The sequence below is a fragment of the Aspergillus piperis genome (assembly GCF_003184755.1).
Source record: "Aspergillus piperis CBS 112811 unplaced genomic scaffold BO85scaffold_2, whole genome shotgun sequence".
Taxonomy (NCBI): domain Eukaryota; kingdom Fungi; phylum Ascomycota; class Eurotiomycetes; order Eurotiales; family Aspergillaceae; genus Aspergillus; species Aspergillus piperis.
Window position 1 is genome coordinate 2,815,396 of NW_020291592.1, and position 23,329 is coordinate 2,838,724.

General features: G+C 47.6%; 8 protein-coding genes across 8 annotated transcripts; 5 read left to right on the forward strand and 3 right to left on the reverse strand.

Annotated features, from left to right (window-relative positions):
* Positions 1 to 233: 233 nt before the first annotated feature.
* On the forward strand, positions 234 to 2,447 carry BO85DRAFT_362716 (CAMK family serine/threonine-protein kinase; the record flags this gene model as incomplete). The annotated part of the gene is made up of 6 exons (XM_025655636.1): positions 234 to 275; positions 337 to 847; positions 898 to 1,490; positions 1,553 to 1,683; positions 1,742 to 1,758; positions 1,810 to 2,447. 6 exons carry the CDS (start codon positions 234 to 236, stop codon positions 2,445 to 2,447), a joined length of 1,932 nt encoding a protein of 643 aa, XP_025520355.1.
* An 858-nt stretch (positions 2,448 to 3,305) lies between these two features.
* On the forward strand, positions 3,306 to 5,741 carry BO85DRAFT_445854 (cytochrome P450). The gene is made up of 4 exons (XM_025659364.1): positions 3,306 to 3,849; positions 3,914 to 4,111; positions 4,161 to 5,219; positions 5,294 to 5,741. Exons 1-4 carry the CDS (start codon positions 3,604 to 3,606, stop codon positions 5,363 to 5,365), a joined length of 1,575 nt encoding a protein of 524 aa, XP_025520356.1. The 5' UTR covers positions 3,306 to 3,603; the 3' UTR covers positions 5,366 to 5,741.
* On the reverse strand, positions 5,714 to 6,781 carry BO85DRAFT_445856 (mitochondrial 37S ribosomal protein mS41). Its single transcript, XM_025659365.1, has one exon. The coding sequence runs from the start codon at positions 6,282 to 6,284 to the stop codon at positions 5,853 to 5,855; it is 432 nt and encodes a 143-aa protein (XP_025520357.1). The 5' UTR covers positions 6,285 to 6,781; the 3' UTR covers positions 5,714 to 5,852.
* A 98-nt stretch (positions 6,782 to 6,879) lies between these two features.
* kin28 (TFIIH complex serine/threonine-protein kinase subunit KIN28) lies at positions 6,880 to 8,736 on the forward strand. Its single transcript, XM_025659366.1, has 3 exons — positions 6,880 to 7,223; positions 7,346 to 8,547; positions 8,605 to 8,736. Exons 1-2 carry the CDS (start codon positions 7,025 to 7,027, stop codon positions 8,365 to 8,367), a joined length of 1,221 nt encoding a protein of 406 aa, XP_025520358.1. The 5' UTR covers positions 6,880 to 7,024; the 3' UTR covers positions 8,368 to 8,547; positions 8,605 to 8,736.
* A 2,366-nt stretch (positions 8,737 to 11,102) lies between these two features.
* Positions 11,103 to 14,241, forward strand: BO85DRAFT_135757 (putative kinesin family protein (KipA)). Its single transcript, XM_025654036.1, has 2 exons — positions 11,103 to 11,984; positions 12,056 to 14,241. The coding sequence occupies exons 1-2, from the start codon at positions 11,216 to 11,218 to the stop codon at positions 14,125 to 14,127; spliced, it is 2,841 nt and encodes a 946-aa protein (XP_025520359.1). The 5' UTR covers positions 11,103 to 11,215; the 3' UTR covers positions 14,128 to 14,241.
* Positions 14,242 to 15,128: 887 nt separating this feature from the next.
* On the reverse strand, positions 15,129 to 16,957 carry BO85DRAFT_413664 (diacylglycerol acyltransferase type 2A). Its single transcript, XM_025657618.1, has 2 exons — positions 16,442 to 16,957; positions 15,129 to 16,381 (listed from the first exon to the last, which is right to left on the reverse strand). Exons 1-2 carry the CDS (start codon positions 16,639 to 16,641, stop codon positions 15,355 to 15,357), a joined length of 1,227 nt encoding a protein of 408 aa, XP_025520360.1. The 5' UTR covers positions 16,642 to 16,957; the 3' UTR covers positions 15,129 to 15,354.
* A 554-nt stretch (positions 16,958 to 17,511) lies between these two features.
* Positions 17,512 to 18,467, reverse strand: pxr1 (telomerase inhibitor/ribosome biogenesis protein PXR1). Its single transcript, XM_025659367.1, has one exon. The coding sequence runs from the start codon at positions 18,329 to 18,331 to the stop codon at positions 17,582 to 17,584; it is 750 nt and encodes a 249-aa protein (XP_025520361.1). The 5' UTR covers positions 18,332 to 18,467; the 3' UTR covers positions 17,512 to 17,581.
* Positions 18,468 to 19,383: 916 nt separating this feature from the next.
* BO85DRAFT_445862 (SacI domain and endonuclease/exonuclease/phosphatase family protein) lies at positions 19,384 to 23,281 on the forward strand. The gene is made up of 7 exons (XM_025659368.1): positions 19,384 to 19,748; positions 19,808 to 20,012; positions 20,062 to 21,691; positions 21,739 to 22,038; positions 22,088 to 22,197; positions 22,246 to 22,571; positions 22,656 to 23,281. The coding sequence occupies exons 1-7, from the start codon at positions 19,418 to 19,420 to the stop codon at positions 23,036 to 23,038; spliced, it is 3,285 nt and encodes a 1,094-aa protein (XP_025520362.1). The 5' UTR covers positions 19,384 to 19,417; the 3' UTR covers positions 23,039 to 23,281.
* The last annotated feature ends 48 nt before the right edge of the window (positions 23,282 to 23,329 follow it).

Genomic DNA, 23,329 nt, shown 5'->3' on the forward strand with positions numbered 1-23,329 from the left:
GGTTCTCTTGCTGCCCCTTTGATTTGCTCGCCCGTATTTTCTCCAGTGTTCATACATACCCTCTTGACTTCTCCACTTGAGCATTTCTCCCCTAGCTTCAAAGCATAGGAGAGACCTGGCGATATCTGCAGTGCTATTACTCTGGTTGCTATGCCTTATTTGACTTTTGGGCCGTGCAAGCCAAGCTGATTTTGTGACTATTGGTACTTGCCAGGATGTGAATAGGCAATAAAATGGCACCACAGAACGAAAAAAGCTCCCTCAAGCGTGGCAGAGTATGTTATTACCATCAATTCCCTTGTGACTAATTGGACTGACGATGGCGTAAACATCTAGGCCTCCGCCGATAATGATTCACAAGACCTTAAAAAGCCACGACGCTCCGAGAGGAACAATCCCCAAAGCAAAGCACAGGCTTTAGACGATCAGTCCTATTTGCCTACACCCATGACACAACAAGATTCAACTGCCACAGACATCGAAAAGGAGACGACTGCTACACCAGATGAGCCTGGCCGGAAATTACATCGGCGGACACCTTCAGATTCGGAACTCCCTCAAGATAGTTCATCACCTCCTAGCGATACACAAGCCCTTTCTCAATTCGTTTACCCCCCTAGAGCATTTGCCGATGAAGTCGAAGACGAAGCTGCAGAGGGAGTCTGGGGATACCTTCTTCCGCTTGATGATAAGGTCCGCCGTCCTCTGGTACTGAGGAAACGCGGAGGATGCGAGGAGCGCAAATCCGCAGCATCTACGACCAACCCCAAGAAAACGAGTGCGGGTTCCGTTAGTAAACAAAAGAATTCACCTAGCGGCTACCTAATAGGCCGACATCCTGAATGCGGTAGGTATCCAGATCATGTTGTCTTACAAACAATTAACGAAGCTTACCAGACCTGGTGATAAACATTCCTACTGTGTCGAATCGACATGCTTTGGTATTTTCCGAAAATAGGAAAGGCGATGCCGTTGCCTTTCTCCAGGATCTCTCCACTAATGGTACTTTTGTCAATGATGCAATGGTGGGCCAAAATAAACACCGTGAACTTGAAGATGGCGATGAGGTCACCATCCTAGATGAAGCACGTTTTGTTTTCAGATATCCTCGGACACGAGACACCAATCGTTTCCGCCAACAATATAGGCTTCTGCAACAGCTTGGGAAAGGCCATTTCGCCACAGTCTACCTTTGCGTAGAACGGTCTACGGGGGCTCAGTATGCCGTGAAAGTTTTTGAGAAACGTTCTGGTGACTCGCAGCGCTCCCAGAACGAGGTTCTCCATCAGGAAATCGGTATCTTGAAGGGCGTCAGTCATCCGAATCTGCTTTGCCTCAGAGATACATTCGATGAAAGCGACGGCGTTTATCTTGTCCTGGAACTCGCTCCAGAAGGCGAATTGTTCAACTTGATTATCAGCCGGCAGAAATTCTCTGAAAGTGAGACTCGTTGCATCTTTATCCAATTGTTTGAGGGGCTGAAGTATTTGGTATGTTCTACCACCTCCATGCCCATTATTTTTCGATAGTAGCGACTGAAGCCGTGTGTTAGCACGATCGAGGTATCATTCATCGTGACATTAAACCTGAAAACATTCTGGTCGCAGACAAAGAGTTGACCGTGAAACTTGGTGATTTTGGGTTAGCCAAGATTATCGGTGAAGACTCGTTTACTACCACACTGTATGGCATGTACTCCCATATATTCTTGGTTTTTGTGCTAACGATTATATTTGGTAAGATGCGGCACACCAACCTGTGAGTCTTCTAATCCGCTCGAAAGCCAGATAATCAATACTGATTCTGTAGATGTCGCGCCAGAAATACTACAGGAGCGGCGCTATCGGAAATACACAAAGGCTGTGGATGTCTGGTCTCTCGGAGTCGTCTTATACATATGCCTTTGCGGTTTTCCCCCATTCTCTGACGAATTATACACACCTGAGCACCCGTACACTTTAGCACAGCAAATACAACAAGGGAGCTTCGACTATCCGTCTCCGTATTGGGACACTGTGGGTGATCTGGCATTGGATCTGATAGACCGAATGCTCACAGTTAACGTTGACGACCGAATTACGGTGGATGAATGCTTAGAGCACCCATGGATTACAGGAAAGCAGCCTAGTGTTTCTGACAGCACAGACGGCCTGACTGGGGCCTTGGGAAAGCTAGACTTCTCAAAAAGAAAGCTAGCGCGCGAAAGGACACTTCTCAGCAATATCAATGATGTTGGCTACAGTGAACATGAGCAGAAAAGTGGTGCTCCTGTCAAAGTTTTCCACAAAAACAATGCTGGCAAACGTGTTCACAACCATCCAGCAAAGAATGCACAAGAGCGTGAAGTATCCCCTAACGAGAAAAGTGCCCCGAATAACTTCGTCAACCTTGGAGAACAAGGTGATCCAGTTTTGTTCGATGACAACCTGAGAAAGGGGCGTAACTGAAGAGAAGAAAGCCTTCTGCGACTGAAGATTCTCTGAAGCCATCGACTTGAGTATGTGGACCGTGGCAGAAACCAAGGTCGGTTTAAGTGTATTTCTCAGGGACTGTCGCTTCCTTGGCTGGGTGACATTAGCGCGCTTTACAAGTACTTGAGGGCATGGGCATAAAGTCTAGTCTACTCTCTAATCGACTTTTAATACTTAGAGTAATAATAGCCTGAGTTGACAGTCTACAGCATACATAGACTTGGGAGCTTCACCTCGTAAACGCACTAGCTATCAATTACTAGCCAGGGACACTTACAAGAGCGGCCCAATATCATACGATAGCTACTTTTACAATGAAACGTGCGAGTTAAATCCGAAAAGAACCAAGGAAGCGCCCCCTCAGAAGAGAGAGAAAAAGAGTTGATTTCATGTTGCTGCAAGGGAATGCTTCCTCAATAGACGGGCAATCCTACTTGTTTTGTATGCAAGACCTACCTGCATCGGTGGGTTGCGTATCCGGCACACACATTTACATAGTGAGTGTCGGGCTTGTTCTTTTTAAGAAGCAGAAAGATTAGGACGAGTCATCTACTTCACAATGTATAGCATGGGAGGGTAGGGTGAATCGGCGCCCTAGTACACTATGGGAACGTATGATAGTACTAGTATGGAGTACTACCACTAGTTAGATTCTAACTACTAATTAGGAGGTAACTGGGTAGCGAAATGCGTATTTCGTATTGTACGCGGTTCGGAGTACCCAGGGGCAGGAACGGGCCTGGATCCACTCGGAGGAGCGGCTGGGTTAGTAAGTACCAGTACCTTTCAGACTTCTGGACTGTCCAGTTCCTGCTAGGGGAGGAGCCGCGGGCGCGGAGCCGTTCAGATTGGTACGCCCACTAAGAATCCGTGAGCGGGTCGAGGCTACTAGTAGTAGTACTTTACTAAGGGCGCTCACCTACTGGCAAGTGGCGTGCTGCCGTTTTTCTCTCTTGCTTGTACTTACCCAAAAGTGCACTTTCCTTCGCCGTTGCAAGCAATTCACACATCTGTCGCGCTTCCACGCCGAGGGCTAGGAAGGTGCCTCTGCTTGAATCATTCTTCCTCGTGAACATAACCAACGCACTCCAATTGTCTGTTCCGGTCATTCTGTTTCCGCTGTTGTCCCATAATGGGCCTGCTCGCGGTCGTTCTCGACAGCCTCTGCGAGCGCTGCTCGAACACGTCAATTCTAGTACTTCTGGGGATCGGACTGTCATCCCTGCTGGCTGTCTCCGTCATTCTCAATGTACTAAGACAGTTGTTATTCAAGAACCCCAATGAGCCCCCTCTGGTGTTTCACTGGTTTCCATTCATAGGTAGCACAATTAGCTATGGCATGGATCCTTATAAATTCTTCTTCGACTGTCGCGCAAAGGTATGGACTAGTAATATGAAAGTATCGATCTTTTGTTTTTATGCTGACTCGTGTCTACCTACAGTACGGCGATATCTTCACCTTCATTCTTCTCGGCAAAAAGACAACAGTTTATCTGGGAACCAGGGGCAATGATTTCATTTTAAACGGAAAGCTACGTGATGTCTGTGCTGAAGAAGTTTACTCCCCACTTACAACCCCTGTCTTTGGGCGTAACGTGGTGTATGATTGTCCCAATGCCAAACTTATGGAGCAGAAGAAGGTGAGCTTGAGCATGGAGAGAGTATTGACACGTATACTAATGATTGTAGTTTGTCAAATTCGGTCTCACATCAGATGCCCTGCGTTCGTACGTTCGTTTGATTACCAACGAGGTAGATGACTTTGTCGAGCATTCTGCGGCTTTCCAGGGATCAAGTGGCGTTTTTGACGTCTGCAAGACCATCGCAGAGATTACCATCTACACTGCGTCACGTTCTCTTCAAGGAAAGGAAGTCCGGAGTCGGTTTGATTCTACTTTCGCCGAACTATACCATGATCTTGACATGGGGTTTGCTCCTATCAACTTCATGCTCCCTTGGGCACCCCTTCCTCACAACCGGAAACGTGATGCTGCACAGAAAAAGATGACCGAAACCTATATGGAGATTGTCAAAGAACGCCGAACGGGTGGAAACAAGAAGGATTCTGAGGATATGGTCTGGAACCTCATGTCCTGCGTATACAAAGATGGCACTCCTGTTCCAGACGAGGAAATCGCACACATGATGATTGCCTTGCTTATGGCTGGCCAGCATTCTTCTTCATCGACAGCTTCATGGATAGTTTTGCACCTTGCAAGAAATCCAGAAATTATGGAAGAGTTATATGCCGAACAGATCCGTGTGCTTGGGTCAGATCTTCCACCTCTTACTTATGAAAATTTGCAGAAGCTTGACTTGCACGCTAAGGTCATCAAAGAGACACTACGAATTCACGCGCCGATTCATTCAATCATCCGCGCAGTCAAAAACCCAATGCCTGTGGATGGCACGCCATATGTTATCCCAACCAGTCACAATGTCCTTTCATCGCCTGGTGTTACCGCAAGATCAGAGGAATATTTCCCTAACCCTCTCAAATGGGATCCTCACCGCTGGGATGAGACTATTGCAGCCAATGCGGAAGAAGAAGATCAAATTGATTATGGATATGGTCTTGTCAGCAAAGGCACTAATAGCCCCTACCTTCCATTTGGTGCAGGACGTCACAGATGCATTGGTGAACAATTCGCCTACGTGCAACTTGGTGCAATTACCGCGGCTTTGGTGAGGTTATTCAAATTCCGCAACCTGCCAAACGTCAAGGATATTCCGGAAACAGACTACTCGGTAAGTCACGCTATCTTCAAAGCGATCATGCGTCGACCTTTCTGGCTACGATTGACAAGGCTGACCAATTCTAGTCTCTCTTCTCCAAGCCTGCTGGCAAGTCTATCATTCAATTCGAGAAGCGCGCTACCACCGTTAAATCATAACGACCTGCCTCTGTTACTGCATAGAAACCGCCTTTTGTGATTGTTCTCAAACCTCTTATGTAATATGATAGAAATGACTGGATAACAGTCTTTCATGGAATTGTTTTTATTTCGTTTCTCTCTTGGGGCTTTAATGGCCGGTTTCCTCTCATGTAATGTCTGCTTGTACAGTACTTCAATCCAATGTCTTGATCTAGGGTTGACTATGAGTGAGGATTGTATTCTGGGTACGCGATTTGCTCGCATTTGAAGAGGCCTTAATGTATCTATAGCCAATCTAACTGTCCCATACAGGCGTTATATGGGACAGCCATTCTACCACAAATATAATACTTTTCCTGAACGCGATGGAAAACAGTGTCAACAATCGGAATAACCGTTAATCTATGAGAAATATAATACATGTGACATGACTGCAATATAAGCGCCCTTTAAGATACAACAGAGGTGGGAAAGACAAGTATGTGTGTGTTCTGTGTCGTGGTCCTTAGTTTCCCTTCTTCCTCTCTTCACTTCGCTTCTTAGCCCGAACTTCAGCACGTCTCCTTTCACCACCGTCCACCTTGTGGCCGAGCTTGTCCTCCCACATGCCCTCCTCGACTTTGATTAGGGCTGCACTACCATTTGTTCCTTTGATCGGTTGAAGATACGGGCCGCTGATAGCAGAACCGGCAGTGATTTTCATGCGCGCAAACTTCTTGAGGGGTTTCGTGGGATCATGGGTGTATTCAGAAGCATCCGGCGGAATGTTGACAATGACTCTTTTCATCCCTGGAGATGAAGTAGCCGAGGAATTCAAAGGGTTCGATGTCTCCTTGTTCAATGTCGGAACTTCAACAACTCGAAGCTGCGCAACGCCATCGACCACGTTCTCCAGGTCTCCACCGGGCCCATAGATGCCCTGCCTGAACTTGTCCATCTTGCGAAGCAGGTAACGTCGCTGGCGTGCTGGCTCAATGCCTAGATCCCGAAGTTCAGAGGAGCTGGAAGTGAATAGCTTATCCCAGGAAGGTAGCTTGCTCGCATGTTTGTGCATCCCACGCCCGATCAACTTAAGAAAGGTCTCGACATCAGGAACAAAGGGAGTGGGTGACGGCGGAGAAGGGGCGCCCGTGTTCTTATGAAAACTTCGTATGAACTGTTTGCTTATCGTCAAGGATCTCATCACTTGCAAGGGCAAGCGGTGCGAGCTGCGCGTCGCCATTTTGTCGTCGGGGTTTCTTCAGGACAACCGATGCGGTCTCGGAGATGTGGATTGAAAAGTGTCGACAATTCTTTGAAAAAACACGAGATCTGGGAGGGTACGGAATTGAAATAAGAAAATATCGGGCCCCTTCCCCGTCGCTGATAATCGTCCGGAATCGGTAGCGTAGTTAGAGTTAGATGCCTTCGCTGTCGGTCCCGACTATCCTGGAGAAAAGTTCGGCGGGATGCGCAGTTCCGGGGCAAGTCCCGGGATCAACAAAACTCCGAACTTTGATCCTAGCTTCATATATACTCAAGGCAAGTTGTGCCATATCTTGCCAACCAGACCAACATTATTGGCTGTTAACTTTCACTGCCCATCAGTCTTCACTCTCTGGCATGCTGCTGCTGCTGCGTCGGTGATACTAATCATTCTCTCCCTATCCATTGGGTTTGAGGGCATATAAGCAGACGATGGCGGTTTCGCCTTTGGTCCCCCACGCTTCATCAGTTGCAGCTTCAAGCTCAAATGCAGGCAATAAGTTCGAGAATGACTCTGGCACCAACTCACCTAACAAGACGAAGCGCTCATCGTCGCCCCAGCGCATGAAGAACCCTGACCGTGAAATCACGGAGCAACTTAACGACGATGTGAGGCACAAGTACATAAAAGGTACTGAACCCCTATCACTTGCCTTGACTCCTTTGTCAAACATATTCTGTCATTTTCATAATTCTTTCCCTTACTATCTCAGTGGTGCCAGCATTACGATACTAACTATAGCCAACTCACAGATAAGAAGTTGGGTGAGGGAACTTATGCTGTAGTGTTTCTTGGTCACCTTCGCACCGACCCATCGTCATTTGTTGCAATAAAGAAGATCAAGGTCAATGCTGAATACAAGGATGGGCTTTCTATGGACGCTATCCGAGAGGTAAAATATCTCCAAGAGCTTTCTCATCCAAATATAATTGCACTCCACGATGTGTTCTCGTCCAAGGATCAAAACCTCAATCTGGTCCTCGAATACCTGCCACGCGGTGATCTTGAGATGCTCATCAGGGATAGCAATATTCATTACGGTGCCGCCGATGTTAAAGCCTGGATGGGCATGCTTGCCAGGGGTGTTTGGTTCTGTCATGAAAATTACATCCTGCACCGAGATATCAAACCAAACAATCTTCTAGTCGCCGCTGACGGCGAGGTCAAGCTGGCAGATTTCGGTTTGGCCAGGTCCTTCGCCGACCCATACTTGAATATGACACACCAGGTTATCACACGCTGGTATCGACCTCCCGAGCTGCTTTTCGGTGCGCGACAGTATTCTGGAGCTGTCGACGTTTGGTCCATGGGAATGGTTTTTGCTGAACTCCTTCTACGGGTTCCATTTGTCGCAGGGAATTCAGACTTGGATCAAATCTCCAAGATTTGCGAAGCCTTCGGGACACCAACTGAGGAGAACTGGCCAGGCGTGACTAGATTGCCAAATTACATACCTGCCGATCCGAATCATATTGTGCCTTTACAAGGTCGAGATTTCTTTCTCCGGCAATTTCCCACGGCTGGGCCTGTTGGGGCAGATTTGCTCATGTCGATGTGTACCCTGGATCCCAGAAAACGAGGCACCGCCTGCCAAATCCTACAACACGGCTGGTGGCTTGCTGAACCGAAGCCAACTAAGAAACAAGATCTTCCTAGAAAAGTTGGCGGAACCAAAAAGATGGGCGATGATTTAACGAGGCGAGGTGGGGAGCTTGACGATACTCCCTTCAAAAATGCCGCTCGACAATTGGATTTTGGCGCGGCAAGGGACTGATAAACGCATGTGCGTCTTCTCTTCCCGGTCGCACACGGTCATACTTGCATCTTCCTGGTACCTTAGTATCCTGTGCCATACCATTGGTCAAAGATCAGAAGGTTCGCGGAAAATTTAACATAAGTTCATCGGGAATTCTGAGTCATACAGAGTTCAAGGATGAGCAACAATATATGTCAGGTATCCTCAGGCATATAGACATTCATCCGACGCAGAAGAAGGGCTGATCTCCCACAGTGTCTACCTGTGCCACACCATCAAGGAGGGGACATGGCAATCGGCCCATCATTGGTGAACTTCATCTCTTGAGATAAGACCCGCTCATCGACGGTGTGGATTGCGCCCAGATATGCGGGTGAGATTAGCGACAAAGGTAACTGAGTGATTATCGCAAATCAATGCGGGCTCAAATCAAGAGTTGCAAGTTCAGCAGAAAGTTGTTGTCGAATTAACACCAGCCGCTCAATGGTTCGCGGATTCGTGTGATCGTCAATACCTTAACAGTTGTGGAGTCGGAACCATCATGACTCGAAGGGGTCAGCTGTATTATTCCACATAGGTCTCAGACAAGGAGAAATCCCCCAGATTTCTTGTGTGCATGTGTTCGTCCAACGGGCTCTGTGGCTAGAAGGGTTGACGCTTGTGTATGCTGTTTTCTTGGCATCGTATGTGCGGAAACGCAAGCAGGATCGCTCAGTAGCAGGGATCGACATTGATACCTTCATGGAGAAATTGATCGACAAAGCCCACCCCCTATCGTGGGAACATAAGTGTTCTGTACTGCACACTGCATCTGATGGAAATTATTGTATCCTGCAGGACACATGTAAATATTATTCAGCCGCCTTTGGATCGGGCAAGGAAATTAGCCACCTCATTCTTTCGGGACAAGTATTTGAAGGGAATATAGGGCAGTATTAATAAATAATATGAAGTGAAATGCGCTTTGGTCAGTGGATGGCTGCTACAAATGATAAAAACCCCAAAGCCCCTTACGGAGGTTTAATTAAACATTAAAAGAGGGCCTCCGTCTGTTAGCGTCTGGTCCCTCCTACAGAATTCCCACTTGAGAGGGGTTCTAAAAATGAGACAGCAACTGATGCTCATCTCCTTTACCAGCTAGGTACACACACAGCACAGACATTGTACCTCTATTCGCACTGCCGCTGCTTAACTTCGAGATGACAGAACAGTGCCTCATCCGATAATATTACCTTTTGGGAATTCAGGGACCGTGTTGCGGAATAATCAGTGAAAACAATTCAATGGGAAGGTAATTGTTTCATTGCGCTAAGTATGTCATAATTTGTGGTGTTGTAAAGAAAGTACTTGGAACTGCCGCATATGGAGTTCCAAACTGCACACCTTCTGGGCAACACATCTACTTTAGTTTGTTTTTGGTGTGACACTGGTACTGGATGGGTATTGATGTCGAATACAACAGTATGGTTTACCAGGGAAATTTTCGAGTTAATCTTAAGATGGTTGAAGCCCTAGCACTAGATAAAACATCGTCCGGTAATTGAGTTTCTACTAAAAAACCCCCGTCCGAGTGCCTAGGCACCTTGGGTATAGATCCATAATTTACTGTAAGTTTCCAGGTAGTACCGTATAGGAGGTATCCTATACAAAGTTCCCGCATATTTTTGTTGGATCCCTGATTAGCTTAGCTTTTTTTTTTTTGGCCGGTATCTCAGGCTCCAGAAAGGTCCACCGTCCGAGAGGGGTTAAACTGCACCACATAGGGGTGTATGCTGGGGTTACATGCTATACGGTACCGGTGGAAGCAACAGTCAACTCATTGGTGCCGGTAATGATTTCAACTACTACCAGCATCATCACACTGTACGACGGTATAGTATAAGTAGTAAATGAATAAATAAAAATTAATTATCTTGCTCTAACCAGGAAGTGGCCGGGTGAGTTGCTACTACTACTTACTACTACGCCCCTCATAACCTGACTCCCGGCCTTTTACCCGTCCCGTGCGGCACTAAAGATTGAAAGGACCAACCCTTGGAGCCTCCTTCAACCCAACGCCTCGCGTTCGAGGCGGATTGCGGCGTACGGGGTATCCTGCCTATCTGAAGCGATTGATTACTTGTCTAGCCATTCTTTGGGTCCATGTCTGATTTGCACACAGGCCCTCTTCTCAAGTATTAACGTTCCCGATCAGCGCCCTCTCCTCAAACGCCATCCATCACTTGGCAGTGCCGGTCTGCAGTTCGCTGTTGTCGTAATAAGAAAGAAGCCTGTTCAAACCTGCCAGGGCTGAAACGGGATAATTGACGTCGGCCCATAACCTACACACGTGCCCAACGCTGCAAGAGACCCAGCCAGCAAGGGCTTTCGGACACATCTGTGTCGTGCGCAAAGGTTGGCGCTTGTTTACGTTACAGTCCCCTTATCTCAGCCCGCAACATCCTACTAGTCTTTGGACGATTTGCGGAAAGGTCCGACTTGAGAATCGGCCTTCGACAGACGGAACTGCCTCATACTAAATCAAGGTGAGTCTCGATAGCTCGGACCTTGACAGCCGAGTTTACCTGTTATCGTTTTACTGCACCCCTGTCTCTTCACATATCAAACAAGCTCCTTTCCACAGAGGCACAAACGCGTAACAAAGTGTTGCGCTCCAATCTGAAAGCCAGTCATCTGGTGATGTTGTTGCATGTTTTGATAGCCTCTTATCGCCAGGTCTAACAGGTTCATATCTTCTAATATAGGCGCGAATTCGGACTCTAACCGGACCCATACGGATGGCCGCCGCAAGAAACACCGATTGATAAGTCCATGTGCCAACACCGCATGGTATAATCAGCCTCATATAATAGACAGTCACTTGAGAATGTCGACCTTACCGCCGTCGTCGCGGACGGCCTCTAACTCTTCGGCTGGACCCTGTCCTCAATTCCCAGCTCCTAGGTCACGGAAAAGCCTACCTGTTGCATCTGACACGTCAAGAGCGCCGTCCCCATCCCAAACGTCCCTCAAGACGCGCACCCCTTCTAGCCCTAGATCAAGTCTAGGACGACACCTCCTGTCTAATTCGATGACCAATACCAGCACATCGCGGACCGTTGCCGGTAGCCGGGTTCCGAGTAGCCCCGATAAATCGCTCCGACGAACCATCAGCATTGCAGCGTTTCCTCAGCCACCTAGGTCAGGAAGCCGCCCTTCTACTGCGTCTTCACTATCGGGAATACAGGGCGTCCATCCATCTGGGAGTGTAAAGGCCAGGAAAAGCTCGAGACTAAGTACAGGAACCACCAGTAGTTACCGGAGTTCTAAAACCGCATCGTTGCTGAGTGGCGCTGGGGATGCGAAATCCATTTCGACTACTGAAGCGCGAGATGCGGAAGGCTCCCCTTCACAAAGCAGAAGCTCATCTGCGCAAGGATCTTACTCTACTAGTGCAACAACGTTTGAAGATGCCGATGAAGGCGTACCGAAGTCAAACTCTAGGCCGAAAGAGACAAAGGGGAATGTCATCGTGAGCGTCCGAGTACGCCCTGATGTGAATGGTGCCGAAACCGCAAAGACCCCTGAATGGTCAGTAGATGGGAGGCACGGCCTCATCTCTTATAACGGAAAGGAGGGCGGCGATTATTCGTTTGGTAAGGATATCCTTCGTGTTCTCTTTGGGCACAGCAAGGTATACGTGGCTTACGCTTCTCTATCTCGTTAGATAACGTGTTCTCCCCTCATGAGCATAACGCGAAGATTTACGACTCTGCAGCGAAACGTCTAGTGAGGCGGGTAATGGAAGGATATCATGGTACAGTCTTCGCTTACGGCATGACTGGTACTGGCAAGACGTTCTCCATGCAAGGAACTGCAACCTCCCCGGGAGTGATACCGTTGGCAATAACAGACATATTCTCCTTCATTAGGGAAACACCACATCGAGAGTTCTTGTTGCGTGTCAGCTATCTGGAGATATACAATGAGAAAATTCACGATCTGCTGTCAGCCTCGGTATCTGGCGGAACCGCTGCCCCTCAACAGGAGGAAATCAAGCTCCGCGAAGACAGCAAACGTGGTGTATATGCCACGCCACTGAAAGAAGAGATTGTTCAAAGCCCGACACAGCTTCTCCGTGTGATCGCGAGGGGCGACCATGCTAGGCGGACCGGTAGCACGCAGTTTAACGCTCGCAGCTCTCGAAGTCACGCGGTTGTTCAAATTGTTGTCGAGAGCAGGGAACGAGTGCCTGCCGGAGCTTCTCAAGATAGACGGTCAGGCTTGGTCCCAGGTGGAGTCCGAGTGTCGACGCTGAGTCTAATCGATCTTGCTGGTTCAGAGCGCGCTGCTGAGGACAAGGAACGGCGTACGGAAGGTGCCCATATTAACAAAAGCTTGCTTACTTTGGGAACTATTATCTCTAAACTGTCGGAGGCAAGAGATAAGACCGGCAACCCAACTGATAAAGAGGGGAAACACCTTCCATATCGGGACAGCAAACTCACGAGATTACTGCAGCCTGCTTTGTCAGGGAACTCACTGGTCAGTATTCTTTGCACGGTTCAGCTAGGAGGGACAGCCAAGTCTCATTCCGGCGAAACGCTCAACACCTTGAAGTTCGCAGCTCGAGCCAAGAACAGCATTGTCAGCCATGCTAAACGCGCGGAGGAAGCATTTGGTAGTGGTGGAGGTGATGCTGGAAGCAGAGTTCTCCTGGAGCGGTACCGTATGGAGATTCAGACGCTCCGTAACCAGTTAGAGAGTCAGACCAAGGCCCAAGCTGAGAAGGAGCTGAAGCTGGAAGAGCAGCAGCTCGAAAAAGAAGCGCAGGCACGCCACGAAGAGCAAATGCTTGAAATGCAACTGGCTCGGACGGCATTAAAGGAAAGGATCGAGCATTTGAATCGTTTGATTCTATGTTCAAAGTCTACTGGTGTAAATACCTATGGAAGCATATCCGCTCTTGGTCGCCTTTCAAGGATGTCGGCTACCGAAACTGGGTCTCGATCCTTGCGTTCGTCACTCAGCCAGTCTACATTAGGCGCATATGGGCACTCGTCGCTCCGACCAGTCTCCTTTCTTTCTATTAACAGCAATGATTACCCTGGTAATCAACCGTTCTCAAATGGTCATCTTGGGAATGAAGATGAGGATGATTTTATTGGCGAATTCGCGGATGGAAAAGCAAGCGCCCAAAGACAAATCGCAGCCCTTCAGGCCGACCTTAACGACAAGAATCGCTATATCTCTACGCTAGAGCGGCGGCTTCTGCAAGCACGACGGTCCAGTCATTCCCGCATGTCCATAGGTGTGAAGGCTGGGGGCACTACTTCTGACGCCCCTGATGTACTAGCTCTTTTACGGGAGAAAGACATGGAGATCAATGAGCTTCGTCTACAACTAGACGATAAGGACCGGATGCTTGCTGCCCTTCGTTCTGCTGCTCGACACCGAGATCTTGCCCATTCAGCAGCCGACTCCTTCGTGTCAGACACAAAAGAGAGACCCGGGCGTCAAGAACATCAATCCGATGGCGATGACTCAGCGGCTTATGACTCGGCCGTTGGTCTCTGTTCACCACTCAAAGAGGAAGAAACGGAAGAAAAGAGGCGTGGCATGGACGACGTGTCACGCATTTTGGACGAGATGTTACAGGACCGCCTTGAGAGTGGGCACCTCATCAAGGGCTCTCGTGGGAGCGTTCGCGTTGCCGCAGAAAGTCGGCGGGCATCTGAATCTATGACCGGTTTGCCAGGGTTGAGCACGGGCACTACGGATTTGGCAAGCTCTGGCTGAGGCCAGCAATCTTGAATTACGTCCTCTGTTCTCAATTTGGCCCGTCTTTTCGCGGGACACTCTTTCCTCTTCATGTCTATTATAATTCTGCTCAGGGCAGGCAGTATGTCTGTGGTTTGACTGCCTTTCCGCCACGCGCCATTCAGCACACAATCTCTGGCTCTTGGTTCTCACCTCTTCCGCCTTGCCTTACCTCGCACCCTCTTCGTTGTCATTCCACGTTTCTTTCTATAATACCCTTTTTGTGTGGACTGATCTAGATACCCGGTTTCCCTTGCTCTTTTCTGGCTTCGTCTTGTGCTTCCTTTTCATCCATTTCACTGTCTTAGTATTCCTGTTACGCTTGCCTGGTGGTAGGCATGTTGATTGGTAATGACATAATGAAAATACGTTGAGAGGGTAGAAGGACATAACCATTCCTTTCCAAACCTTTATTCCCAATGGTCTGTAGTGGAGAATCCTAATCCGGTCCCTAGGAGGTTCCGCCTGGACATATATTCCTAGGGAAGTGTTGGTTGGGACCGTGTCATAGCAACCAATAGTAGTCATTATATCGTGGAATGGGAATGGTGACTTGGGATCTTTGTTTCATGAATCTGGTTCTAGGTGGATTAGGTCTAACTATTGGAATGTACCTGGGCCTTTAGTTGAACAGTTGTTGATACAGCTAGTTGACTTTTGTGGTCAAAGCATACCTTTCCTGCCAACGGACTTCTCTGCGGCAGGAGGAGTAGTAGGGTGTATCCAGCATGCAATCATGCGGTATTTAGATGAATACTATATAAAATTACATTCTCCTAACAAAACACTGCTGGTCGGCTTGTAAGTGAAATCAACAGCCTAGTACTGAGATTTTAAGATTTGGTGCATTCCAACTAAAACCCTGATAGGACCTAGACAGGTCTAGATGGGTACACGTTTGGAGCCCTCTGGTTTCTAAATATATATCAGCACTGGCCCCAGAGCTAACTCAGAATTGACTATTCTATGTAGATATACGTCAATGATCAATAGTAATCGCATTTTTATACCTTCTATAATGATAATAATAATAGATATAGTCAGAGATATAGTCGGACCTTGAGCCTAACTCCGTTCTCACCTGAAACCTTATGTGCCTAATAACCTAAATATCTAGACACAAGTATGTATAAGCATATGTATAAAGATAGAGATACAGAACAAACCCCCTCCTTTGTCTCCGATAGATTTCGCTGCTAGCGTTCGTCAAGCAACGATTTCGATCTCCGATGTCCTATCCTTTGCATATTTATCTTTCCACTCTTCCCATATTCTTTCTAATTCCTGCACGTACAAGGAATGGAGATGGTTTATATAATCATCGTCGATCTTCCCCCTATCGCGCTGCTGTACAACATGGATTGGACGACCGACAACAATGTTGAGTGGCCGACGATATGGCATCAAACCGACGTCATAGTTGAACACGCCACGGGCATGGAATAACGGGATAGTGAATCCCAAAGTGTGTTTGACCAGCATCTGCAATTTGTGTATAAGAGGATGGTTTTCAGAGCGCACTTGTTCATAGAGATCATTTTCACCAAAGGCCAGTACAGGCACAAGATCGGCGCCAGTGTGGATTGCCAGCTTGATAAAACCTTTACGCCTCTTGAGTACAAGGCGCAATGTATGCGGAAGAGCATCAAGAGACTCGCGAGCACCACCTATGACGATAGTTATAGCACGTCCCATTCCTTCCCCATCAATGCCGCCCTTTGATAGCAGGTTCTCGCATGACTCGCGCGAGACACTGGCAATCCCCATGCCTAGCGCATATTCCCTGTAGAAGGGAATTCGGAAATTTGAATCAAGCGTAAGCAAGGTGTTGGTGATACCAGGGAAGAGTCTTGCAAAACCAAGAGCCTCGGTAGCAAACGCTGCAAAAGCGCCATGAGAGATGATTCCATGCGGATGATAACCAAAAATATACTTCCGGGTTGGGAGGAGAGGTTCTGACCGATGCAAGCGGGCCGGGAAATACGATGCATATATTGACCACACGCCGAGTGAACGCAAGAAGTCACACCTACCGCTCAAATCACCCGACGTGGCTGCCGTTGAAAAAAGGGATATATAGATAAGGTAAGGCAGTATGATAGGCCAGAACAAGGGGATTGCACACACGAAGAAAAACGCTGTTAACAGGATCGCTATGGTCAGAGTATGGCATAACACCACCAGAGTCTGTAAGCGCCTTTCGAGTCCAACATTGAGTGGGGCCCAACGGATACTAGAAGAGCGCTTGTTAGAGACCGAGACTCGAGGGGGAAATCTCGCATGGGATATCTACCTTGGCCCCCTTGACTCCTGCATGGTTTCTTGGGCTGCTTGGGGAGCAGCACCATCAGACATTACGGACGACCTTGCCTTGTATGGCAAACTGGCTCGTTTCCAGAGCCCTTTGAGAGACCCTTCAGTAGCTGTAGGTTGTAGCGCTGCATTTTCCTGGCCAGATGGAACAAGGCCTGGTGGTGTATCGGAGGGCGACATCCGGTTGACCGGATGCGTAGAAAATAGACCAGAGCGAGTCCGAGACACCGCTTCTGAAATATTTATCTGGAGTTGGATGATGAACACGTCAAAAGAATCCGAACTTGTTTTGACTGGGCTTCAATTGTGGGCTTATCACCTGAGTACCAGGTAATGATTGAGAGCCAAATAATTCGATAGCGCCCAAGACAGCGAATATATCCCAAAAGCCTTGGAGCTAGCGGCTAGAAGATGCAGATGCTTCGTCGAAGTGTGAGACCGTGAGAGACTACGTAACAACTAGGTTGCTGCCAGGACGGGGTTGGTTTCTAGGCTGTGGGTCCGTGGGCAGGCACCCCACGTCATTTTCCCTTACTGTGTATACTTAAGTAGCGACCGACTAGTAGGACCAATAAGTACCCAGGTACTGTTCAAATTTAATTGGCTATCTACTGTGTACTTCATAGTCACCTTAGCTTTGGTGGTATATTTGTGTCTTTGTAGCTGTTTTAATAGCCTAACAGCATCTCATAGAGAGAGGTTCAATTCTATATATTTTTTATAAGATTGATTATCAATGAAAAGTGAGTACGTCCGGATAGGGGACGGATCGATAATACTCCGTACATAGTATGCGCATGCCATATTCCCGCTCCCTCACCACAAAGAAGAAAAGGCCTGTGCCTAGAATATTTAGGCTCTGGTGCAACATATTTTGCTTGATGCGAACCCTACGCCTCATAATCTATGACGGCACAGCACCTGGCCTGAATCACCAAAGACTCCGGTCTACCTATATGTATTACATGCAAGTATGTGTCGTGTCAAGGGTCGTCATGGACGATTGTAGGAAATTGCCGAAACAAACCAGTAAGGAGTATATCTATGTCTATGAGTCTAGGGTATGTCATGAAAGAGATATATACGGCGCTATGATTTGACCATGAATATCTATAACACATTAGCTTCTGCGATCTGAAAATACAACAATAAAATGTTCGGTTCTCACCTCGTTGAGAGACTTCTCGTCCATGAGAGCCGCTTTCTTCTGCGCAATATTTCGGCCTCTAAAAACGTGTCTCCCCATCGGACGGCGCTCCCTCGACGGACCTTTAGAAGCTGTTGAAGAGCTTTCTTCATCATCCCTTGGGGCTTTACTCTTTTCCTCTGCTGACTTCTTGCTCGTATCTCCAGAGTCGGTGGACTCAGGCCCGTCAGTGTGTTTCCTTTTTCTGTCCTTCTTCTCCCGATGGCTCTTGGATTTCGATTTTTTCTTCTTGATGCTTTGGTGATCGCTTTGGTCTCCAACATTGCCTGAACCTGAACCCTCCACGCCATCAGAGCTCACTTGATCTTTATCCGGCGCAGGTAACGTAGCAGAAAGTCCGTCCTCTTGCTTGTCTTTTTTGGTTCCTTGCGGCTCCTTAGTAACAATGGGGGTCATTTTTTCCTGAGCTAGCAAACCGCCACTTATGAATGTGACTGCTTGCCATTTCGTGGCAGCATATCGAGCCAGTTTTACGTTGTCGCGCTTCTGCTGCTCGACCTGCAAATCCGCGTCTGACTTGCCGTTTAGCCGGCCAAGAAGTCCCTTGAATGCATCAAGTCCAGTGGGCTCATTTAAAGGATCACGTTTAGGCCGCGCCCCTAGGCCCAGTGTATCATCCTTCAGGACAACCTTGATGTGAGATGCACTCGCTTGAGTAAACATTTCAGCATGTGCGGCATTGCGCGCCCCCAAGAAGCTCCCGGGTGTCCATCCTTGAGAGCTCAAGATCTTGTGTCCGAAACCGCTTGTTGACCGTGCCCAATTGGTATTATTGGGGTCATGGGAGATTTTGATTTTCCTAGGTCACTGCCTGGTCAGAACACCGCAAAGATAGATAGTGGAGGACATAGAAATAATCCGTGAAAACATACTTGCGAGGTGCTGCAAGTCCCATTTGCTGCGATAGAGTAAGGCAGCGATTTCAAGAATTCAACAAAGGAGTGAAAGTGCACTTCGGTTTCCACTGCCCTATTTCACCTTTTAGTAGGTAAATTGGATTCCTAGGATTCTCTAGCCCCTTTTCACGGACTTTTATTCTCCTTTTCTATCGCCAAAGATTATGCAAAATTGTGCGGATTCGTAAGATTGAAAGCAAGGATGGTAATTAAGGGGAGTAAAACAGAGAAGTCATGACATTGATAATGATCGAGAAGAAACCTTGAAAAATTTCCTCCGGCGGCCTACCGTGACCGCTTACTTTATTCGGTGACTGTAGATGGTCTCGACCCGGGGCAAATGGATACTGCGGGGTTCCTCCAAATTCACATCCGCAATCTCTCGAAAAGATTCCGAAGTCACAAGTGTCACTAGGTGTCACTAGGTATCTCTGTCTTCTCAGTTGTTTAGAAGAAAGACCGTCGAAGTTGCTGTTCATATTAATTCACTGAGACTCATGATATGTAGAACAGCATATGGTCTCCTGTAGCCACTGAATTCCGTTCTCGTCAGCTTTCATGGCAGACACCTGTTGGCTATTGCATCCGTATCAGTATAGATTCTGCGTTACCTGCAAAGTAGGCAAGATTCGGTCGTAAAATACCAATGTAGTCTCAATGCAAAATTTGCATTATCGCTGTACTTCTCACAACACTTCTTGCTAGCCCTCGCTCATGCAAACTTGAGACCGCGCCGCAATGCTGGTAGCAAGAGTGCCAAGCTTTGAGTGCCAACCGAAGCGTGTGCTGCAATCTGGACTTAAGTTGAGCGCTCCATCATGAGGACCGAGGAGGATCCAGTCATAAGTTAACAATGTCCGGGCTACGCATTTATACTCAAAATTATCCATATCGTACTATTGCATTAGCCACATCTGAATACGTACTTATCTTTCGCCATAGCTTGGCAGGAGCGGATGTCAACACTGCGTCTCATCTCAAGACTCCGCCGCGCTGCTTGGTTGAATTTGCTCCCCTATCATCTGTGGACCTGAAAGGCTACAGGGTCATTGGTGATGGACATGGGACTCTCGGTTTGGTTACACTAGATAATGAAGTCTTTCTGTGCGTGGTCACTGGCTCCTCCAAGGCCGCATCCATCAGGCCTGGAGAGACTGTCCTGAGAATACACAGTGTGGATTTCTGTAAGCCCCCAATGGTCTCTGTTGGTCACTGTCGTGCAGAAATTGACCTTAAAGAGAAGTCTGCCTAAATCATTCGAAATACGATGACAGAGTTGACTACGAATTGGAGTCCTCCATCGCTGGTCAGGACCTCGACCATGACTTTAACTTTGAGAGCAAAGAGACGAATCCAGACTTTCCCTTCCTAGCTCTAAAGAAGCTTTTAAGTGACGGCAGCTTCTACTACAGCTGTGAGTTTAATCTTACTGATCGATTGCAGGACCGGTGAGTTAACCCCTTTCTGTCAAATGGCACCGTAACTGATGAACTCTAGCTCAGACGAAACGGGAATTTTTGACATAGAGTCTCTTGATCGAGACATGCTGTGGAATTCGTACATGATACACCCACTTCTCCTTTTTAGAAATCAGCTGTCTTCGGTTGAAAAGCAGCATCTCGACTCCTCTCAAATTCTGACGTGCGTCATACGGGGATACTGTGGGACATTGACTGTTCCTGCCTCTACTCAACTCTTGCCTGGTACCCGCAAAACGCACCTTCCGTCTTCATTAACAATAATATCGCGCCAGTCGTCTCGGCGTGCTGGTACGAGATTCAATTCACGAGGCATCGATGACGATGGTCACGTCGCCAATTTCGTGGAAACAGAGACCATACTCTGGATCCCACCTGACATTGTTTTTTCCTATGTTCAGGTTCGTGGCTCAGTGCCTATATTCTGGGAGCAGGCCACAGGATTCCTTCCTGGTCAGCAAAAGATCGAGATAACCAGATCTGTTGAGGCAACGAAGCATGCCTTCGACAAACATTTCAGATCTCTTGAACTAGATTATGGAGCAATTCATGTGGTTAACCTTCTCAGTGAATTGAAGCCCGGTGAATATAGTCTCACGACTAGGTTCCGGAACCACTTACAGAATAGCCCACTCAATAAGCATTCATCGGATCACACTCTGCTGCAGGTAACAGAGTTCGATTTCCATGCGGAAGCGCGAGGGCCATTGGGATATGGAGCTAGCGCTCAGATAAGGCAGGAAATCTTCGACTCTTTACAAGGTTTCGCATATTTTCAATCCGGCGAAATTGGACCGGTAGCTCTATATGACAAGCACCATACGTCAAGAAATGCTCCTGTAATCCTGCAACAAGAGGGGGTTTTCAGAACAAATTGCCTGGATTGTCTCGACAGGACTAACCTAGTACAAACAATCATCAGTTCAATGGCGCTTGAAATATTCTTCAGTCAACAAGTAGGAACGATTAGCCCCGATTTGCAACTGCGCCACTCGACTCTCTGGGCAGATAATGGAGACGCCCTATCAAAAATGTACGCTGGAACTGGTGCTCTGAAAAGCTCATTCACAAGACACGGGAAAATGTCCATTGCTGGGGCACTCGCCGATGCGCGCAAAACAGCTACCCGGATTTATGTCAACAACTTCGCGGACAAGGCCCGTCAAAACACAATTGATCTTCTATTGGGACGGTTGACAGACCAAGTTCCAGTACATCTTTACGACCCGATCAATGATCTCGTGTTAGAGGAACTAAGTCAACGCTCTGAGGAATTTTCTTATTCTAAATCTGTCACGGTTTGGACGGGAACATTTAATGTCAATGGGCGCCATGAAGGACCCGATGGTGATTTGAGGGCATGGTTATTCCCAAAGCACGATTCTCAGGGCGAGGACCCCCTGATTTACGCCGTCGGTTTTCAAGAAATCGTCACGTTAAGTCCACAGCAGATAATGTCCACAGACCCTACCACCCGTAAGGCGTGGGAGATTGCAGTACACACCTGCCTCAACAAACGTGCAGATGCCATGGGCACTCCCAAGTATGTCCTCTTGCGAAGTGGCCAACTTGTGGGCTCTGCTTTAATGATATATGCGAGAGAAGATGCTTTAAGCGATATAAAAAATGTTGAGGGAAACGTTAAAAAGGTATGAACCATCAGTACTCTGTGAGACAATTCAGCTGACCCGCATAGACGGGCCTTTCGGGAATGGCTGGTAATAAAGGAGGCTGTGCCATCCGCTTTGAATATTCTAACACTCGACTTTGCTTCGTTACCGCCCATCTTGCTGCTGGCTTTGCGAACTACGACGAGAGGAATAGAGACTATGAGACTATTCTTCGCGGTCTGAGGTTTTTAAGGAACAGATCAATCGAGGACCATGATGCTGTCATATGGCTAGGGGACTTCAATTATCGCATTGGTCTGAGTAATCAGAAAGCGAGGGAGCTTGTGCAGCAAGGAGAGTTTCAGACGCTATACGATAATGATCAGGTTTGTGCTTCTCTTGCAAGGCTTGTGGACCTTCATTAACAAAGCGCAGTTGAACTTACAGATGGTGGCGGGTAGGGCTTTCCAATTCTACACGGAAGGGCCTATTAGCTTCCCGCCGACTTACAAATATAACATCGGTAGAAGTGACTATGATAACTCGTAAGGGTCCCGTTGACGATATATTCGAAGGTAGCTAACCGCTTATAGGGAAAAGGCGCGTATTCCCGCATGGTGTGACCGGATTCTTTGGAGAGGAACCAATCTCCGACAAATAAATTATGGCTCTGCAGATCTCCGAATTTCGGATCATCGCCCAGTCTGGGCTGTGTTCACATGCATAATCAATGTTGTCGATGAGGCCCGAAAGAGCAAGATCCAGCAATCCCTATACAAAGAACGACAAAACAATCTCAGGCTCGGTGACATGACGACTCAGGTACAAAAAGTGGATGGTGAGTTGATAGCTTTTGAGCACATTGCTTCGGAACTTCCACCTGCTAGCTCTGAGCAATATAAATGGTGGTTAAACCATGGTATGTTAGGTTACAGAACCAATATCACGTACTCATCAATCCTTGACCGTTCTTCGAATAAATATACTGATCTATATGCTTAAGGCATCCCTGTGAAGTCGCAGTTAGCCCCCCCGGCCAAGGATTATGTGTTAAATATCCATCGGGACTCGAACCCCTTCTTATGTGACGGACCTGCTAATTGGTGTCCTACCCCTCTACTTGCCGAAAGCAACAGCAACACCAATGCGGAAAATCCTCGGTTGCCACCACGGCCTGATTCCAAGTCTTCCCTGCGGAAGAGGGACTCTTCAACGGAAAAGTGGCTCAAAGATGACCAATATGTTTTCGAGCAAAAGCGGAGAGACCTGGATTCTCCCAGTGTAAGCATTGAATCTCCGGAAAGAGGACCAAATACGAATACGAAAGACCTTCTTGGGGAGGCCATTAGCGATGACCTAAATTGGAGGCCGCTTACACCCGAGTGACACGTCCTGTGACTTCATTTGTAGGGCTGTGATAGTTAGATATCAGATTACTCGGCGCCCTTCATTGACTTGGTTTTGTATTGCATCTAGACACCTGTAAGGTGGCTTGAAGATTGAAAGGTCTGGTAAATAGATAGACATGTTATATAACACTCGGTCACAAGCAATACTCTATGGGTATATGTACATGTTCGTATTCGATATAAGAAACATCTGATGGTGGAGTTCTAAAACAATGACATGGATAGCAGGTTACTGCCGAAGTAGACAAGGAAAGAGAAAGATTGGGGG

Coding starts and splice junctions, on each gene's coding strand:
- BO85DRAFT_445854 (XM_025659364.1), top strand. CDS start 3,604: ATGGGCCTGCTCGCGGTCGTTCTCGACAGCCTCTGCGAGCGCTGCTCG. Junction 4,112..4,160: donor AACTTATGGAGCAGAAGAAG/GTGAGCTTGAGC, acceptor TAATGATTGTAG/TTTGTCAAATTCGGTCTCAC. Junction 5,220..5,293: donor TTCCGGAAACAGACTACTCG/GTAAGTCACGCT, acceptor GACCAATTCTAG/TCTCTCTTCTCCAAGCCTGC.
- BO85DRAFT_445856 (XM_025659365.1), bottom strand. CDS start 6,284: ATGGACAAGTTCAGGCAGGGCATCTATGGGCCCGGTGGAGACCTGGAG.
- kin28 (XM_025659366.1), top strand. CDS start 7,025: ATGGCGGTTTCGCCTTTGGTCCCCCACGCTTCATCAGTTGCAGCTTCA. Junction 7,224..7,345: donor GAGGCACAAGTACATAAAAG/GTACTGAACCCC, acceptor GCCAACTCACAG/ATAAGAAGTTGGGTGAGGGA.
- BO85DRAFT_135757 (XM_025654036.1), top strand. CDS start 11,216: ATGTCGACCTTACCGCCGTCGTCGCGGACGGCCTCTAACTCTTCGGCT. Junction 11,985..12,055: donor GGGCGGCGATTATTCGTTTG/GTAAGGATATCC, acceptor CTATCTCGTTAG/ATAACGTGTTCTCCCCTCAT.
- BO85DRAFT_413664 (XM_025657618.1), bottom strand. CDS start 16,641: ATGTCGCCCTCCGATACACCACCAGGCCTTGTTCCATCTGGCCAGGAA. Junction 16,382..16,441: donor CAGGAGTCAAGGGGGCCAAG/GTAGATATCCCA, acceptor GCGCTCTTCTAG/TATCCGTTGGGCCCCACTCA.
- pxr1 (XM_025659367.1), bottom strand. CDS start 18,331: ATGTTTACTCAAGCGAGTGCATCTCACATCAAGGTTGTCCTGAAGGAT.
- BO85DRAFT_445862 (XM_025659368.1), top strand. CDS start 19,418: ATGTCCGGGCTACGCATTTATACTCAAAATTATCCATATCGTACTATT. Junction 22,039..22,087: donor CGCTATACGATAATGATCAG/GTTTGTGCTTCT, acceptor AACAAAGCGCAG/TTGAACTTACAGATGGTGGC. Junction 22,572..22,655: donor TAAATGGTGGTTAAACCATG/GTATGTTAGGTT, acceptor TATATGCTTAAG/GCATCCCTGTGAAGTCGCAG.